The 21,167-nt window shown below is 38.5% G+C and overlaps 1 protein-coding gene across 4 annotated transcripts in view; it reads right to left on the reverse strand.

Moving 5' to 3' along the window:
* The window catches only part of slc35f3b (solute carrier family 35 member F3b), a 48,378-nt gene that overhangs the window by 19,357 nt on the left and 7,854 nt on the right, over positions 1–21,167 (reverse strand). Inside the window, exon 1 of one of the 4 annotated variants that reach the window (XM_007546183.2) lies at positions 3,175–3,413. The exons of the other annotated variants lie outside the window; for them this stretch is intronic. Within the exon in view, the coding sequence (XP_007546245.1) occupies positions 3,175–3,250 (76 nt within the window). The 5' untranslated portion in view covers positions 3,251–3,413. Of the gene's footprint in view, positions 1–3,174; positions 3,414–21,167 lie in introns of those variants that run through there. 4 annotated transcript variants of the gene reach the window in all.

Consider the following 21,167-nt stretch of genomic DNA (forward strand, 5'->3'; position numbering starts at 1 on the left):
CTCTGAATTGTTTTGCTGCTGTCTTCCAGATGAGTTTCCAACCAAGGCTGGTGTCATCATTGATCTGTGTCTGTTTCAGATGCTCCCTAAAAGTACACAATGCGACTGGCCCCATGGAGCTTATGAGGATTACTGACATTATTGGGGAAGCTATAATTTTGTGTCTGACTTTGAAAAACACCCAATTAGACCCCTGGCTTTGGTTCCATGTCCGCAAATTTGATGGAACACATTTCATATAAACCTGTGGGGATGCTAACTGGAGACAAAAAAAAGAAAAAAAGAAAAAGAAAGTAAAAAGGAGTCCACAGTACACCCCAAACTGGAAAAACAGGAACTTTTTGTCAGCTGGGTGCAAGTTGTTAGTGAGGAGAACAGAGAGTTTTTTTTTTTTTTTTAAAGCTGGTGTTACATAAGCAACAGAGACTCTGACAGGCTGAGTGTTGATCCGCTATGGCCCCCTGTGATTCCTGTCTCCTTCAAAGCAGCTGCTGAATGTTCACATCTCCTCTCGCTGGTTTACAATACAGCATCACCCTAAATAAATGTTCCCGAAATGTTTCTTTCTCCTCTCTTTTTTTGGTCACTTTCGGTTTACTTTTGGAAACTCTGTTCGAAGGAGCTTGTCGAACCGTAGCCTAATATCTCAGCTGTTCTGAAAATTATTGAAATTCTGCAGTAATAAGCTAAGAATTCAGCAGTTGTGATTATTCTGCAGGTTCCTCAAAGATACTGCAAGCAGGGAATATGATGTAAACAGCTCAGGCATTTTATTAGTTAATTTTCTGCAGTGTGCATCTAAAACTGCATGAGGATTCCTTATTCATATTCTTGCAGCTGGTCATTTATTCTGAATAAAGCAGTCAGACATTTCCGGATCTAGACCCCAACACTGCAGCTCTCGAACACAGTGAGTGCAGACAGAGAGGTGAGAACTGATGTGTATTATTCAGCAAACAGGACAAAATGCTTGCATTGTAGGGGTAAAGAGATAAAAAAAAATTATACACAGTAGTGTATAATGGTTAGTGTATATGTATTTTGTATATAATTTTAGCAGGGTTTTTTTTTCAGGACTGCCTTGTGTTTAGGTCCACTCATCTTTGCATCTAACACTGACTAACTTGCCTTTCCCTGCTTAAGTACAGCATCCTTGCAGCAGCATGATACTGCCACCACCATGCTTCGCTGTGAAGGAGGGTGTGATCCAGACGTGGTGCAGATAGTTTTCTATCACACAGCTTCTTACCCATGTATATTAAACGTAGGCAAAAAGTTGGGTTTTTATTCATATCTTACTGGAATCCCCTTCCCCCTTCACTTCTTCCTACCCCATTTTGAGCATGATATGTTAACTGAAACAAAAAATCTGTATTTTCTCTTCTTTCTTATGCACTTCTTGTTACTGTGCACTATTTTATTTTTATATTTGTATCATGTTCGAATAAAATTTTATTTCATTTCATTTCATTTCACATGCTTGCTTTGTTCTTTCTCTGTATGGCTCGAGGTAGAACTTTAACTCTTAATTTCCTGAATTTATTTAAAGTAAAATAAGATATGTTTTTTGTGGTCAAACAGATTCCAAACTAATAAAGGATTATTCATTTGAAAAAAGCACATACAACATGTGACAAGGGGACAAAAGTCTCAGGGGCATCATCACTGCAAAAATCCCTTGAAGAAGAGGTGGAGGTGATGGAGCACATCAGTTTAGACAAGAAAAGCAAGTTTACAAGAAGGGACACAAACACTGCATTTCTTAAGGACGCTCAGGCCATTTGATGCAAGACACTGCATATCTTCTAAAATCTCTGTGGCTGAGAGTCCAGTTAATCAGATGAGGCAGGATTGCCCAACTGTGATGCGGAAGCTCGGCCAGAGACCGCAACTCCGAGGAGGTGCTGTGTGGAAATAGGCAGCGCTTTGTAAGAGCAAATGTTTAGACACCCCTCAATGGCTGCTATGGGAGATTCAGGGATTCCTCTAACATGCATGATGGAATCACAACAACACTCTAGGTATGTTTTTGATGAGGGAATAACATTATGAAGCTCAAAAAGTCAATTCTGTAAAATACCCCCCCACACACACACTTTAAAAATGCAGGCTACTTCCTGTGGTTGCTCTTGTAGCTCCAGGAGCTGATCTTAGAAAGAAAGATGATGCACAAACCGCTTGACAAATAAAAAAGAAAATACTTGCATAATCCGCAAAGTATATAGACAAGAAATCAAAGGCAACATTAGCAAGATTGCAGTAAAAGAAGATTAAAGGTCATTTCCAAAGCAACAATCTTTCAGAGCAAATCCTTCAGAATTTACCTGCCTCAGTATTTCTTTGAGCTTAATTTTGCTCCTATTTTTCTAAATAAATAATAGTACCATTTGCAACGTATTAATCTGGATGTGTTTAATAAAACATGACCCAGAACACTTCAGTTAACGGCACTGTGAAATCAGCAGCCACTCAACTTTTTTTTCTTCTTTTGCTTTCAGCTCAGGCAAAAACCCTGAGCTGAAATTTTTTAAAAGGCTGCATCATTGCACAAGCATGAGTCAGTAGAGGAAATCAGATGATGTATAAGTGAGGTAGCCTCTCTGGTCCCAGCAAATCATAGCATCAAAACACTGTTAGATTGAACCTCTTTTCAGTAAAATTTCATGAAAAAGAGGCATAGGATCTATGCTCGCGTTCCAGCTGCTGTGCCGTTATATATTCTTCTGTATTCTCGTTACACTTGCAGCCATTGATGGATGAAGGGTGGGGAGAATGAGAGGGAATCCCTGCTGCAATAACAACTTAAAACGCTCCCTGAGGACGAGCAGGGTTTTTAGCACATCACACCAACACAAGCATCTGGGAAAAAAATAGCTTGTGACTTGGACTAATTTCAAGGACTATTGATCAAATTGAACAGAAATCAGAGGGAGTCGTTTTAAAAATGCTCAGACGTCCAAATACTGAAAGAATGCAAAGTTGATTTAAAGCCTTTATATCTTAGTCGCTGTCTGATTTCTCTGTTGTCTTTGTTTTTTTTTTTGTTTTTTTTTTTTGTTTTTAACGATAAGCCCTTTTTTTTAACCCTGTTCCTGCCTGTTAGTAGCTGTTTTGTGAGATAAAGCGGTGGTCGGGGTCCCGGAGTCCCGCTGAATGGGCAAAGACTCTCCCTACCTTCCACTTTGGTGAGGGTGAGCACCGGACTGTTGCAGGCGGACAGCGGGGCAACCCTGGCGGAGTGCTTCTTCATGATGATGAGCTCGGATGGGCTGAGCTCCAGACCGCTTCGACTACATCCCTGAAGCTGGTTCGGTGCAGACTCCAGACCTCTTGATGGGACCCCTCACACTCGGCCCCCTGCTCTCTGTCCCCTCGTATCCATCCGAATCCACTGCTTCAGGTTTTTTTTTTTACCCCCGCTTTCCTCTCCCCCCCTCCACCTGCTCCCTCCTTCCCGCCCCAAATCTGCCTCACTCGGTGCGTCCTGGCTGCAATCTCCTTCACGTATAGTTAGGCATTTGCTGCAATTCGCCCACGTCACGAACTAATTAGTTTCACAACCACGTCCGTCCGTCCACACATCACCCCTCATGTTGGAGCCCGGTGGTCCTCCCAGATCGTCGTCCTCCTCCTCCTCCACCTCCACCTCCTCCTTTTCCTTCTCCTCCTCCCGCTGCCGCGGTCTCCAAGTGGAAAAAGGAAACTCCGCATGCAGCCCAGAAGCAAGAGTCGCTGACCCGGTTCGGAGGCGTAAAAACAAACTTCAGCTCTATAAATGGACCGTTAGTGACAGAAATGGGACCGAGACATAGGGGATGGGAGGGTTATGAGCTGGTTTTCCAATGGACAGCAGGCAATTAATATTGCCAATATGGCTCACCACCCTGGGCGCTATTCTAGGACATTGGGTAGCTGATATAAATCAGTTGGGACTCTAAATTTTAGTTCTTATCATTTCTAGTCAATGTGTGGGCATGGGCTGTGGAAGAAAATATGCCTGTAATGATAAAGTTGGTGTTTAAGGTTTAAAGAGATAGAAACAAGGAGGTGCTAGACAATCTTTCCTTTTTCTACTGAACAAAAACATGCTCTTCTGAAATCTTTGTTTGTTTTGTTTTGTTTTTAACAGTGTATATCTTGTAGCCCCAGGTAGACTGTTGGGCTTTAAAAGCCTAGATTACTAATGTTATGCATTTTTTAATTTTAAAAGTATTTTTTTCTCCACTACATCTTCTATGGCCACCAACCACCAGGGAAATATACAGCGGAACAAGTTCAAAAGATTTGAATACCTTTGCAAAGTACTTTATCCGCCAAAATTTTGTGCTTACAAAATTTGTAAACACCAATCAAAATTTTGGTGTCAACAATCCTGGTGTTTACAAAAACAAAAAAACAAAAAAAAAAAAAAAAAAAACAGAAAATTGGTGTTTACAAAATTGTAGATCCTTAGAAATTTTTTTTACCTTCACCACCTCTGATAAAGGTAAATAAGACAACAATTTGCACAAATCTTCTACGTTTGGGGAAAAATATGCAAGATAGGAGAACACTTTCTATGCATGGTCTTTATTTATTCATTAAGTCCTTTAAAATCAGATTACTCACTCAGCTTATAACAAATCACAAAACTAGATATGAGCATTCCTTTCATTATAAATCCTTTCTTTGTATTGTTCATGATTTTGACAAATATAATTCATATTTTTCTCATCTATTTAAACTCATTTGTATTATTTTAACCTACAGACTAACTCCTGTTGTGCCTGAACATGATTAATGAACTTGTTGATTAGTGGCTCCAAATGAAGCCCCAGACTGGTTTTCTTGTTCTACCATGTCTTCATTGCTCCTGACCGTCATTTTATCAAAACCAATTTTGTTCAGTTTCTTGACTTGTTGAAAAGAGACTTTTCCATAAATTTCTGGCTGCTTCTTAACTCTTGTTCTGACTTTGAATCAGGAAGAGATTGGTGTTGGAGCCTCAAGTGGCAATTTCGACCTTCAGATCAATTTTTCCTCAAACTATAAGCTGTCAGACAGTTGATAAGGCCAGCTGTTCATCTGAGAGAGTGGCCAAGTGCATCTGTAACTTACCACAATCTCATTTTTGTTGGATCCCAAGGAAGCCATAGTACATGATAAGAGGAGGAGAGGTAAGCAGGGAGAGGTCTGCAGAATATTAATCTGTAGGGACATTTCCCAATCCTGCAAAGTAAACTTAAAGTAATTTAAATACAGGCTAGTGTGTCAGTTAAGCCTTTTGCAGATGTGTGTACAAAATCCACTTAATAAGAGCAAGCCTAAAGGAAGCTGCACTGAATAATTCACCACTTACACTGTACGGCACACTCGTACAAGAATCCCCTCTTGTGCCAAAATAGGACAGGGAGCTCCAAAGGAACTCAAACTCTGCAACCAAATCCAACACTCCCTTCCACATGGTCTGCATTTGGGTATATAAAAGGGAATTGTATGGGAAAACTGAAAAGGAGGTAATGAATGAAGAACAAAAATTTATACTAAATGGCCTCAGTTGACAGAGCAAGGTGGAAAAACATGACGTCTATGAATTGTACACTGCAAAAGGCAAACGTGTCTCTGCCTCAGTCACATTCTAGCATTGCACCTGCCACCTGTATGTCTTGCATTTACTTCAAAGCCATCAATTTTCAGCCGTTCAGCATGAAGAAAGCTTGAAGACTTAATGAAAGGAGCGCATGTGATAGCATTCACAAATAAGCCAGGGAGGAGGAAAGATTGGAGCGGTTGAGATCATTAAGAGATTCCAGTCAGTGATTCATGGACTTTTATCTGCAAACATGGAGGAGGATCAAACAAGTGCACCCTCCAAAATACCACATGACAACTCCATCTTTGTAACACACTGTATTTGGGATAATTGCGAATGATCAAGAACGTCAACTAAAAAAAAAGAAAAAGAAAGAAGAAGAAGATGCTCTGAGGTGGCTGCATCTGCAAACTCGTTTTATTTAGAGGCAGAAAAAAGCAGATCTGGAATGGAAGGTGATTTTTCTCCAACACGCACTGGGATGTTCTGGATCTCTCCAAAGAGCACTATGAGCTTTTTCTGTCTTTTGTTTATTTAAGCTGAAAGAGGGAAGATACAGACTGCCAGGTCAAGCAATCTTTAACCGGCGCATTGGATTTAGAGACGCTTCTGGGATGGAAAGAAAACAGAATTACATCTTACAATCTGTATGTTAGGACTGGAGTAATCTTACTACAGGAAAAGCTTGGTAACAAAACAAAAACAAAAACACTTATACAACATTTTCACAACCTAAATGGACACTAAAACTAATCCCATCAGTATTTATTAAAGCAAAGCAATTTTATGAAACAAACAGTGAGTTCAATGGGTTTACAACACTAAACAGTGTTAACAAATCCCCAGTTATACTATGTTTTCTTTAATATCTGACATAGTTACTATTTCTGCTGCTGAACATGAAACGGAACACTGTGTTGCCTTTGAGAAGAGGTTATCGATTACTTTGTAGTGGAAACAAATCGGCCCAGACTGCTGTTATGTGCATTTAAGTGTGAATGAATTGGGATGATTTGATTAAAATGAAGCAATAAGGCCCATGTGAGCATGTACCTGACTCAATTTGCATACAGCAGTGGCATAGACTCTTTCTTTCTTTGCCAGAGCATCAATCGATGTGTTGTTTTTATTTCCAATCCCATTACAGAGCTAATCTTTACTTAAGACAAATCAATTCCTTGTTGAACAATTGGAGCAGCTATTTACTGCAGTCCTTACTGCACCTACATCAAACTTGGATTCTTTAAGAAATTATGCTTAGTTGGAGTTCTCTTTCACAATGTGTGAATGTGTTTATGTGTGGGTGAGTCACTGAATGTAGCAGGACATTTAGCATTTATAATGGTATTTTAATGCTGCATATTGCGAGTTTCATTTGGTTTTAAACCATCTTTTTGGTAGCATTTTGAGGCGATGTTATGTAGCAAAAAGATTGCTAATCCTATTGGTATTCCTAATGTTATGCACATTTCTGAATTTGAAGAAAGTAATAAAAAGACGTCTCTTATAACAGTGGAAATTAGAAAGTAGAAATAATTTTGGCAATTGTAACAAAATCTAAAAGAGGAAAAATTCAGTTTGATTTAATGTCAGACAGAGAACGTGTCGTTTCATGTAGTGAATGTAAATATCATGTTTCAACTGTATTCATCTACCACTTCCTCATCCAACCTAAACAGCTGCTGGATACACATTTTCTTCAGTAAGTAGCACTGGCTCCCCCTATTGTCAAGCTACTGTATAACATGAATATTTTAATTACATGCTTTACTGGTTCAACAATAACACTGGCTATCACACAGTGGGAAAACACACACACATAGTGTTATTATTGTGATATAAAAACAGAACCAGCATTTAATTTTTTACCTCTCTTCTGTTCTAATATGTTCAATTTATTTTTTATTTTGCACAGGATTTCAGCACTTTTGAAAGTGGGCTCATTTTGAGTATATTTAAGCCAATTCATCTGTGATTTTGAATGGATGCTCTAGTTAAATGTCCTGCTAAATGTCCTCTGCCTAAAATTCAACTCCCCCAGACTGCATAACACATTTCTCTCTAAAATGCTTGTCTTTTTCCACAGATCTATCTTAGTTTCTTTTTAACATACCAAAATGGGAGCATAGTTAGAGTTTTAAAGACTCCTCAATAGCTTTACATGACCTTTAGACACACATTTCATGATCTTTGGTGACAGCCTTAATATCTCGAACTTTAGCAGCTCCTTTCCATTTCGTACATTTAAAGCATTTTAAACAGTCGGAGCTGCTCCCAGCTGTTCAGAATGAAAGCCCCCCTTTGAACCAAGCTTGTTGCTCAGTGCTTGAAATTACTTAAATTGTTCACAATTGCTGTAATTATGAGACAGCAATTCCAGAATACAGATAATTGCTTCATGCATTTAAACATCAGAGCAGTTTTAACACGAACAACTGCAATCATCTGGATGTGATGTTTTTTTGATTTTTGGTTTTTATATTGCCTTTCAAAATATATTTTACAGAATTTATGTTAGAACTACAGGGGTTTTTGTTTTTTGGATTTCTTACAACTCTATGTGAAAGACCCAAGTCAAAGTAGTGCATAATTGTGCTTTGGAAGAAGACGGATGGATGATTTTAAAAGGTTTTTGCAAATCTAATTAGGACAAAATATGTCAGAAACTTGTCTCCAATCTCCTTTATTCTGATACATTTAAAGCCACTGCAACCAATTACCTTCCGTAGCCACCCAATTAGTAAATAGAGCCCATCTGTGAATAATTTAACCTCAGTATGACATAGCTAAAGAATATTAGTGAACAAACATCAGTTTAAAGCAGGCGAAGATTACAGACAAGATTCCAAGCTTTAACCATCTAATAGAGCAATGTTCAATGACAAGACTTTGGTACATGTGCAAAGATAAAAAGATAAAAAATATTCACTGTAAACTAATAGGCCAGGCAAGGAAAACATTATTCAGAGAAGCAGCCAAGAAACCCATCGTAACTATAGAGAAGTTGCAGAGATTCAGGAAAATAATATGTCAGCAAGACAACAATCAGTCTTGCAGTCCACAAATCTGGACTTCATGGTAAAAGAAAGCCATTGTTGGAACAATGCCCTAAAAAGCAAAAATAAATAAAAAGTAAAATAAAAGCTGAATACTTTGTGTTGTACCAAACATTTCCCATCTACAAAGATATAAAATTGTCATCAAATATATCATCCTAAAAAAATTTGCAGAAAGAGTTCATCTGCATCAGCTCCACTTGCTGGATGGTCTAATTCATGCCATTCTTTCCTCAGGCGCTCTCACTGTCCTGAAGGATTCGTGACACTGCAGTTGAACTATTGCTCCTCTGGAGGGCACTGCGACCACAGAGTCACAGACAAAAATGACACCTGATCAGGGTTTAGATAAAAGGCGGCTAGGAAATCAACCTGCAGGCCAGTACTAAAGGAAAGACAGGGATGGCAGCAATGGAGGTTATAAAGTGACCCAGATACACTGCTTTAACACACACACACGCACACACTACCTGTACAAGAAATATGTAAGGACAGATACCTTCAAGAACTTAATGAAACGCAACAGATGATGAATAAGTGAATTAATTAAAAATTATATATTAGGTAAAATATAGTAAAAATACATATATAGAAACTGTTCTTTGTGATGACATCACTCCATTGGAGCACATTTTTAAAGCACAAAGCCAGTGTGAGGCACTCACTTCAATCTATGGCATTTATTTTTCTCTCCGTTGTCTGGTGACAAAAAGCTGCAGGGAGTCCAGAGTGACCTGGAAAACACTGACAGTTCTTAAAGAAGCCATGGAATATATATTGTTTATTGCAAATTGATATTTGAAAAGGCTTTTACATTGACAGATTACAGTCAATAGAAAGTAAAGAGAGTTGCATACTTTTTTTTTTGCATGATTGTCAGTTGTTTTCAAAATAACTTTACTCGTAGAAGACGGTTAACATCTATATTTGAAAAAAAAAAAGTCATTTTCTGAAACAGATGAGCATTGCAAATTTTACACGGACACATGTTCCTCATTAACAGAAACAGGAAAGCATGAAGCGTGTAAAAGGCATGCACTTAGCATGCAGAAAAAGGGTTTCATGCACTGCTGCATTTCAGGTTTCTTTTTTTTTTTTAGCCCCACTGTTAGAGATGTAAATGAGCATGAATCCCAATGAGGTTTTATGAATTCCAAAACAAGGTTCCAGAGTTTCCCCTCTGTGCTGAAATTTTTTATTCATCCCTCAAGCAAAAAAATAAAAAATAAAAGCATACATTCTCTTTTATCGACTCAGAGATTCAGGATTAAAGGGCAAGCTTAATCAAAATTTAAAGCTAGAAAACATAGAAATCTTGAAAAGTGTGATGCATAAATAAATCACAACCTGACTTCCCATTATTTTTCAAAACAGCTCAGTAAATTTCATGCTTTTGGCACAAAACCTGCCTTTGGAGCAACAACTTCCTAACACTGTATAACAGTTAAATGTGAATAATTATACTGCATACGTAAATGCAGAGGGGGACAGCCAATTGGTTTCAACAGGAAATAGTGTTTTTCTGAAAAACGAGCTTCTTGATGGATATGCAATGAAAGCACTGGATGTGGGGCCCCATTGATAAAACAATAAAGGATGGTGTGAAAGCTCTTACGAGCGCCAAAGAAAGAAAAGTCGATCAGAGTCATAAAAGTCGAGCTCTCGTTACTCACCAAAAACTGTGTTTCTGTAGCAATTGTTGGGATTCAAGAGAAGCACCAACCAAAGGTGCATTTCATGCTACGGCCAAATCATCAAGGTGATGACAAGTGTTGGTCATCAACTTTATCAGGCGATTATGTTGTTTTGCAGAGGGATTTGTGTTCGCCATGTCCTCTGCCAGTATAAAGTACCAGCTGGAATCTTTAGATGGTGTTAATAATTGAACCAATAACTGCTCTCTCCAAACATGTCTGCATTTTTTTTTTTTATCTGAGCCAAGTGAATTTCATTTCAGTATTTAGACTTCCTTTTCTATCACAATATGTTAGTTTTAGCTTGAAGTGACTTTTTAGGCTCCAGTGGCATACTGTTGTAAAAAAATACTAACTGTAGGCAGATTTATGTAGCTAGAGTGTCTTGTCCTTCTCCTTGAATTAAGTTTTAATGTTTAGTAGTTAAACCCACTCAATGAAAAGCATGAGCTAGTCAAGTCAAGACCATTGCATTGATTATTTCTCAATGCTTGCTTGATGTCATCACTGTTTGTACAGTCTATTTCTTTAGATTGTGTTTGCTTTCTGTCAATCACACTTTTTGAAAAGATGATTTCCCTACCAGCTCAAACACAACTGAAAATGAAGAGTGGTAAAAATGACCCGTAGTCCTATCAGCTATTTTACGGCCAACGAAAGCGTAAACTGAACGGTGGAGGATTTTATTTCATTAATTTTTTTTTTTTTTTGTACATATTTTGGACTATCGGGTAATCCTTACATCCTGTCTGGAAACAGCTAAGCTCTGACCACAAGGCAGAACCTGCGTCTCGTGAGTGACAAATAAAAGAGCCTTATCGGAGCCTGAAGAATCCTGCCCTGGATGTTGGAAACGTTGGACCGGCTGGAATCCTTTTTCTCTTTAGAGCAGCACAAACAGCCATCAGCTGTCTCACCAGCGGTGACATGGGAGCTTAAATGAGGGCTTCAACAAATCTCCATCTTTGTAACAGCTGCTGTTGGGGAGATAGCTGACAAAACAGGGAAATAATACACCTGAGACTCTACAGCTCAATTATGATGAGATTTAGTGATTTTCGTCATTTTTGCATCAAGATAATTGAGTTTGGCAGCTCTGAAAAATTGGAGGGAAAAATGGAGACAATGACAAGCACATCCAAAAATCAACTGAAATTGTTGTTGGACCAAAAAAACAGTAATCATAGAATACAGAAGAAAAATATATCCTATGTAAATATTATTTATACAAATGTGTTATATATTTATATAAATATATAACACATTATGTATGTGTTACATATATAACACATATGTTTCTGAGTTGTCTTGATGTACAAGTCAGAAACACTTGGCACCAACGTCTGACATAAATAAATTAGCAGAAACTCCAAAAAGGAAACTGTGAAAAAAGCTTGTTGCGAACTTCTCACCATGTCCTACAGTGACTGCTTAGGAACATGCAAAATTAAAGAGCACACATCGTTCTTTTTTAAATAACTATTCATTTTAAATTGCATTAATTCTAAAAGGAAATGTAACCATCATGATCTACAATAATTTACGGAGTATATTTACACTATAATTTAATAATAGGGGACATGGAGGATTTTTTTATTATTATTTTGCATTCCCTCGCAACACTTCAACAGTAATGTAATTGCCAAAATGTTGTTCTGAGGACACTGTTTATCATATGTAGACACAAACAGACACATAAATCAAATGCATAAAAAGTAAATGTTGCAGTAAAAAAAGACATTTTCTGACTTGATAAAACATGTTTCCCACAAACAATTCACACAAACACACAGGGTTCTGCCAGCTGACTCTCTGTTCATTGTAGTTGTCTTAGCCATGGATTGAACTTTGTGTTTTCCTCTTCCATCAAACATGCTTTTCCTTACCTGAAATGTCATTTTTTCATTGCCCTGGGGTAAAAGGTACTGAGAAGCTGTTTTTGTTATATTATAGAAGCGACTGGAGACCTGGGTTGGACTCTGGTCTGGTACTTAATTGGTTCAAATCTCACCAAACAGACAGGGACTTCTTTGTGTAAACAGGTAGTTTCTCACCAGAATGGGCAGAAGTCACATGTGGGCTACCACACGGATCAGTCTTGGGATCCCTCCTATTTGATATCTACATGCCCACACTAGTGTGAAGCACCTCCAACTGCCTTGTTGCTGAAATTGCAATACAAATAAATTTGACTTGACTATTCACCTGTGCTTATTTATTCCCCGAGTTCGCACACATCTTCTGGATAAATGATCTTTGTAGCAAAAGATCAACATAGTACTGTTAATAATGAAATCAGTTAGTTAGTTTACATCCACACATGAACTTCAAAACAGTGTTGTATAAATGATAGGTTATCATTTATGTATGAAGGTGAATGTCTGGTTTTCTGGCCGTAAGTCAACATATAATTTGTCTCTTGAAATTACATTTTTTTTTTGTTTTTTTTTTGCATGCTTTGTCTCTGAAAGGTCAGATGTCATTATTTGTGTTTCTTCCTTTGAGATGTCTTTGAAGTTATGTACAATAAATCCGTGTCCACAGGCTCCTAATGCATTAGAGCAGTTTTTAAGGTGTTCAGATTGGAATGCAGAAACAGCCAACTCTCTTTCAACTCTGATAAAAACAAGGTTTGATCAGCAAAATTTAGCTTTCCCATCCATAGCAGCAGCAGCAGCAGGGGTTTGGAGACCCTTCAAAAGAAAAAAAGAAAAAAGCAGATGCACCACACTGTCAGTAGTCTAAAACTCGTACCCTTTCTTTCGTCCATCAAGCCGCACTCACAGAGCAGAGCATGTAGGCAAATAAAGAGCAGTCACTTTCAGACAAAAATAGAACTTGATGCTCTTGTGTTCCCATAGCTGTAAATGTGCAGCTTCGCGCTCCTGTTGCGGGGTTCGAGGGAGAGCTGCTTCTTTATCAGCTGGAGATGGAATTAGAAAAGATGAGGTAATGTATCATCTCGCTGAGGAAGGTTTTTACTATGATGAAGTGCTCTCATTATGTGTGGTGTAAGCAACATGGATGACTGACTTGTGTTCAGTTCTCAGCAGTATTTACACCGATGTTAGCGGGAGAGGCGCTTTAAAACCGAACGGTTTGTGAAGGGTACGTTCCACAATTCCCTTTTGATTAGGCTACGTGACTGTCTTAAAAAAAAAAAAGAGGATTCTTTCTTTTCTACCCACAGTTAATTAAACTATATTTAGAGACCAAAATACCAATCCGTTGTAATCTATAAAACTTATTCAACAAGGTCTCATTTGGACCTTGTTTATTCTATCAGTTCGTTGTATAATATCAAAATTATGCTCGTAGCAAGGTTTGACCATCGTACAGGAAGTCTCAGCACAAATGGAGGCCTGTGCACTGGCTTGATTTGAATAAGCACTGTGACTAAGTAGTTGCTCTGTACATGTAGATGGGAGAGGATTGCAAACCAGTCAGTTCCCTGAGGGGGGAGAAGAGGTTCAAGCCTTCCTGACTCCTTCTGCACTCCCCCTTCGGTTGTCGGCTCTCATCCACATCCACAGCACTCTTAATTGCCTGATTTCTGACCCCACGTTGAATACTTGGTACACTAGGGGCTTGGGGGTTATAATAGTGACGTACAGTGACATCCACGGGGAAAACTCACTCCCTCGGCTATACCAGCTCTTGCTCGCAGTCTACAGCCCCAGTAGAGACCTAAATTTACAACACATATCAGACAGCACAAGAGTGTTTCCCACATAAAATGTTCTGGGTCATGTCTAACAACCGTGCACCACCGAAATCTGAAGTCACACAAAATCATCTAAAGATCCTTAACTCAATTCAGATTCAGAAAGCCGCACTTTAAATTCACCAGCCGGACGCTGAGGTGAACCGAGAACGCATATTCTTCTCAAGAATACAGTGCTTTATAAAAGGTACAGATTAATTTTCTCGATTTGTCGCATAACAACCATAATGCCACATAATTCTTTAGTAGAAGAAAAATAATAGTTTTCAATTTATTGTACAAATAAATGTGACAATGAGGCCTGCACGTCTACATGTGACCAGCTTCGCTCAGTCGCTACTTTGTAGAACCACATTTCTCTGCTGTTATTAGTTTACTGATGTATTTTTCTTGCCCATTTTTTGCACCACGGACTGATTTCTTTTGCTGTTTTTCTTTACAAAACAGAAGATCGGTCAGGTTGGATTAGGAAAATCTGCAAACACATTTCAAGTCTAAATTCTAACATTCATAATTTCATTTCAGTTTGGACTTTCTTTGGACCATTTCAAATACTGAGCATGCTCAGAGGCGCAAAAAGTGGGTATGCAGCGTATGCAACGCATAGGGGCGCAGCACCAGAGGGGGCGCCAAAACCCCGTCTGGAGGGGGCGACGCGCCGATGATGTTTTCCCATACAGTTCAGCGCGCCTCACGCTCCTTCACCTCTCGCACATAACGAGGCACATATAGCGAGTTTTACACTTCACACAGCTTCCCCTGGGGTGGGGGGCGGGGGTGATTTATGTTTTCGCATCCACCGAATAATGTGCAGTTGCGCCACTGAGCATGCTTCAATGTGAACTATTGCGTTGTAGTAATACATTTACGCCCTTCTCTACCATAGTCTTTAGTGTGTCCAATAAGATAATACATTTTGAAATGTACAAACTGGCACAGCATGAGACATGTTTAATGGTTTATGTATAGACGCCTCTGTCCCACCGCCTGGGGGCTTTAATTGTTTTATTGCAGATTTTCATTGATTCAGAGAACAATAGCTATTTAGCTGTGAGAAGTTGACGATAAACATTTTGTTGCAAAGACAGCAACATTTCCAGTTGATGCAGGAAGCAGAAAACAAACATGTCATTGTTACGTACAGATCTTAAAGAGAAATCGGAATGTGCCAGTCAGAATCTGAAGGTCTTTGAGTTTTGATTGCTACTTGGTTTTGTATTGGGATCATTTTGAGTTTCTGTTATTTTTCAAATACTATGTCACTATGATTCCTATTTGTGTTTACTTGTGATTTTTAGCTCCTTTTGTGTTCTGTTCTTGGTGTATGGGTTTAGATTTTATGTCAATGTTTATCTTTAGTTAAACATGATTCCTTTCTGTCATGTTACATTGTGTCATGTTCATTTCTTTATTAAAGTGTCATTTTCCCTCAGTTCTTCCTTTCAAAAATAGAAAGATCTTTTCTGCTCTCTTGAAAAAAGCTATCATCCATCAGATGCTACAGACATCAGGTAATTAGTCAATATTTCTCCAATAGAAAGCTGAGATGGATGTGAAAGAAGTGAGACGTTTCATTAAGAATATGGCTAAGATTCAAGTGATTGATGGTCCTATCCTGCCAAAAAAACAAAAAAACAACAGTCATAGTCGGCTCACTGCTGAGATATACACACACACACACCACAAAGTGTGTGTGTGTCTTTCATCCAAAGCGTTTAGTAACACAAAGTGTAACCCACAATGTCAGCATCGACACCCAACGGCACAAATTAGGAAGATGCTGCCAGATGAAGAATGACAACATTAATATATTTTATTGTCTTTTATTGCTAATGTAAAATGTGGGCATGCTTTGTCTCTGAAAAGCAAAAACAAAGCTGTTTGTTAAAGGAAAATTTGCCACAGGGGAAATAAAAGTGGCCTTTCCAATGTGAACTTTTGCCACTAGAAAAGTCTTTTAATTGAACCGTATGTAATCTTATAGCATTGTGTCATGCCTGCTGTTAATATGATGCTGAGCAGGGCAATAAAACTGTCAATGCCAGGATATCATTGTTAGTTTCACTAAAGCTTTTGCAGTTTGCAGAGCAAATTGGTTGCAGAGTCAAATAAATTATACCACTGCCAGCTGTCTCCTGCAAACAAAATCCTTTTTGTTTTTGCCAATTAAAATAATACTTTTTTTTATATCGTATCAGAATAATAGTTCCCAGTGACCATCACATTATTCGGTTTTGCTGCGTACACATTTGAAAAATACTAACCTTTCCACTAACTTGAGGAATTACAACAACGCATTGAAACAGAAAGCCTGAGCACTGGTCACACTCTGTAGCAATTATCTATTTCCATACAATACAACTACATATAATAATGTCCACTTATATTTATCTAAGCAAAATACCAGCTGATTTTCCACAGAATAATTTCTTTCCAGGGACAAATGAGCAGTTTCACAAGCATTCAGAGCAGAGAAATGAGCCTCCATCTCTGTCCTCTAAGCTCAAAATGAGCATGACTCACCGACACTGACAGAATCACTGACCGCAGACTCCATGTACAGTGTTTACTAAGAGTTCACAACATGTTCACAGGCCTGGGCTCTGAGTCACGGATGAGTAACAAAGACTTTCAGATTTCTATTTTTTATTGAAGGGCAGGGAAATGATTAATATATTGAGCAGTGGGTGTGATACATCCAAATAACACTTTCCCACAGCTGTTTTTTTTTAAGTGTTTGAGTCAGTGACATGATCTTATCAGAGGTGGGCAGTAACTAGTTACATTTAGTGATCTCCATGTATGTGAGTAACTCTAAATAGACAAATAAAAGCATTTCTAGGAGCATAAATTACTCAAGTAGAAATTTTACTACTACTTCACTTTTATTATCTTGAAATATTGCTTCTCTTACTCGACTACAATGTCTGGCTGATCTACGGTAAGTTACTTCACTGCATGACGAACTAACACATTTTAACCAAACATATATCAGGTACAGACACACATAGCTGCGTGCAAACAAGGTTCAGTTCTACTGAGCCTACTGCCAAGTTAAGTGAACATGCAGTAAATAGTTTATACTGTAATTGGACAGTAATTTTCATTTGCTCTAAAGTCTTTATGCTTCTTAGCTCTGCGACAAGCTCCTTAAAATTCTGAGATGTGCTGAAAATGTTGGCTCCTTTAAATCAGGACTGAAAATGTTTATTTACTGCGGCTTTTGCAGTCTGCATTTTAACAGTTGTCCCTTTCATACCATGGCTTGTAGTGTTTGACATACTAACTCTGTTTTGAAGAACAAAATATATTTTTAATTGTTTTCTATTTGTCTTTCTTTTGACTTGGTTTGTGTGTGAATGCTGCTATATAGATAACCTTACCTTGCCTTCCACATCACTTTTTTTTTTACATAATACGAGAATATATTCAAGTTCAGAAGTGCATCAAACACATAAGGAAAGCTTACATCCACATTTCATAGTGTTACAAGTTCTGATTCTCTCAATGTTCTATTAAAACACCCAAATAAACGGCTTAATTACTTCAGCAACCCTGCTGACAGTTTGCTCTCCCTGTTGAGCCCGGCTGTTCAGTGGCCAGAGCAAAAAATGATGTGCTGCGTATGACCGCAGCCGACCCTTGATTAATTACACAGAGAGAGGAGTCATCACTTCACAGGTTCTAATTAACAACAGATAAAAAGGAGTGAGGAAGAGAAAGGGATGACAGGAGGACAGGATTTTCCTCTGAGCAAAATTTCCATCAGAAGGAAGCACAAGTCCCAAGAACTGAGGATCAAAGCCATGATTTGGTTAGAGGTTTTGTCCTTAGGAATAATTCTGAGAAGCACGACTAGCAACAGTACCTGACTGCATAAATGTCTACATTGAGTGTTGAAATAGATGCACATGTTTCATGCATGCAGTGTTTTTGAAATGTAATTTTATAACCCATGCAAGGTGACAGACATACAAGAGGACTTTATTGTGTGTTCTGAGATAAACTGCATTTGTGTTTTAAGTTTGACAGAGTGTCAGTGGCTCTCTCTTGCTCTCTTTGCCAACTCCCTCCACACTACAGTAAACTCCACCACTTTGCATGGCACACAAAGCCAGACGAACAGCTGCGAGAGACAAGATTGGAGGATTTCTTCCTCGGTGTGACAGATCTGATCTGCAGCTCCTCCAGCTCCATACGCACAAAAGGGACCCCTGAAGCAGGTGTGTTCTGATCTATGCATCCTCTTCAATTATAGATGCAATGTTACACAACAGAAGCTGCTCCCACTGTACTGGAGGGGTAACAGCTCAAAATATACTTCTGCAGACAAGCTTTGGCAGTGGTGTTCTGACTGAACATGAAAATGCACAAGTAAAAGTTTACTTATGTCGCATTTTTCACAGATAAATTGACAAAAAGCTTACAAAAAAAAAACATGTCGAGCAAAATTGATTATCTTAAAATATGTAATGTTTTCTGCAACTTCAAAGCAGCAAACAATGACGTTATAGATCTAACTGTAGTTATGATATAAAACCCCCTTTGGATGCTTTTGAAACCTTCTTTCTTATTTCCACTGAGTTGAACTGCAAGGGATTGTCATAATCAGCAACCTTTAGCCTATACAGAGCGAAGAACTCTGGAGAACAAAAAAGGTTACTGTATGTCTGGAATATATTCAGCTTCTCAATATGAGGCAGTAAAAGTTGGTACTGACATATAATTAAGAAAGTCAAAACAGATCTGCTGTAAACTCTTTACATTCTAGTTGCTGCATTTCATACAATTTGAAGTTAAACCTAATTGATTTTGGCTACAACAGGTAAGACTATCAGCATAACTCTGTTTAAAAAAACATGCATATTGATGTCCCGTTCAGCTTTTGACTGCAGCAGTGTCAGTTTGTATATATTCCTCAAATTATAACAGCAAATTCAAATCAGCAGTTTGGATTGATTCGCAAGTGAAAAAACAAACAAAACACAACCAGATTTTAGAGGCCAGTTTCTAAAGGAGCCTGCTGGGATGTTGCTTAATTGCAGAAATCGTGTAGCTAACTCATGTAGCGAGCTATAAATAGATCATGCTAATGTCTTTACTGTTGCCTTGCAGCAAGGAGGGGGTCTTTCTGCAAGAAGTTTGCACTTTCTCCACATGTATGCGTGGGAGCCGTTCAGTGCTCTGGGTTCCTCCCACAGCCCAAAGACATGACTGATGGTCTTGGCGATGCCCTGTGATGGACTGACAATCAATGCAACATGTAGCCGGTCGCTTCCAATAACTACTGGAGTTGGGCGTCCCTGGCCATGAATGTTATTATCTGCAATATGTTTGTTTAGAGTTCACTGAGCAAGAGCAGATAGCTACTGAGCAGTTTCTTGATATTTACCAGACAGTCGGTTAGACTGGGCAATTTGTGAAGCTCAGATGGCTTGAAAGAATACAGATGGATAAATGACATTATTATAGTGGCTTACAATCTGTCACAGTGGAAGGACATAAAGTAAAGTAAGACAAGGATAGTGCCTTCAGGACTATTATTTCTGATATGACCTAATTTCCACACATACTAGAAGATCTTTTACAAAAATATGAACAAAAAAATTAAAGCAAAACCATGGCTCCTCATTGAATCCTTAAATCTGTTCGTCTGGATTCTATGGGCAACAGCATCCAAGTCAGAGGAAGGATCTCAGAAAACTGAAAAATGTTTCATTTGACAAAAACTCCAATATGTGTGTCATCATTTACGGCAGCTTCTGCTAACTTAGTATTTAAAAATATGCTTTATTAAGGCTAACAAGCAGTTAGCCTTAATAAAGTCTTATTATCTGAATAATAAGACTTTAGCTGGTCAACTACCGTATATTATTAAGCTGAAGAGCAAAGAGCCTTTGGAGAGAAAAGTTTAAAATTTGGTTCACACCACATCTGTGGCTGCTTGAAAGAGATTTGGTCCTAATTGTGTTTTTCTGTAATAGCTCAAAAAATACCTGCTTAAAAGATTTTAAGGACGCATGAATCATGTCCACCACACAGAGGCTGAGAGAATCAAACATCCTAATGAATAAAGAAGTCTGAACACAAATGCCTTCAGGGGATGACGTAGATTTCATGTCACCAATTAGAGCTATGATTTCCTCTTTATGTCTGAGATCAGACTCTCTTCCTTGAGAGATGCTATGTTGCACCTGATGGCTCCAACTTTGTTAGCCAAAAAGTATGAAACATTTCACTCACATCTTGGAAATTCTGGCACACTGGGAGTAATAGGAGGAACTACACTATTAGATGTATCAAACAACATCTTAGGGTTTTTTTCCTTGACAGCAGAACCTAAAAACCACAGGGACAATCAGGAAGCTTTTTTTAATCACAGGTTGGAGGATGCAATTTCATAGTACAACACTAAAGATTACTTTGGTTTTAATAAAAATCTGCTGAAATGGCTCACAATCCAAGGCGAGTCTGTATCTGTGGACTCTTGTCTCCAACATTCTACTCCCTTTGGTAGACAGAGAACCGAAACTAAAAAATCTGGCATCCAGTTAATCGGCATGACTTTACAGCTAATGATACATTAGTAACTACAAATAGAAAAGCCTGCATGTTTGCCAGCATGTTCTCATTAATATACATTTCAAAATGTCCTACAACCCACTTACATAAATATATAAATTATTAATAATATCCAGATGTTGTAGAGCGAGTGTTATATGTTTTCCACAGCACTAGTAGCCTCTTAGAGATAACTGGACAGAGATACAACCACCTCAGTCTGTTATTGTCTTATCTCCTCCTGGAGATAAGACAATATCTCCAGAGAGCCAAAAATGACACACACACACACACACACACGCACGCACGCACACACGCACACACGCACACACACGTGATTCTACCCTTGATTGATCCCTAACAGATTCACTGAGAGCAGAGGTTTTGCTTTGACAGCAGCTACAGATGGAGAGGAGAAAAACGCGTCAAAAACAACAAAAAAAGGACTTACTAAGCATATTTTGCATGTAAATAATGAGACAGTCACACACACAGGTCAGCCTTTTTCTTTTCATTTTGTGACTCTGTTGCAGACCAAGAAAACTTTGCCATGGCAACGG

This window comes from Poecilia formosa, unplaced genomic scaffold (assembly GCF_000485575.1).
Source record: "Poecilia formosa unplaced genomic scaffold, Poecilia_formosa-5.1.2 Scaffold15, whole genome shotgun sequence".
NCBI lineage: Eukaryota > Metazoa > Chordata > Actinopteri > Cyprinodontiformes > Poeciliidae > Poecilia > Poecilia formosa.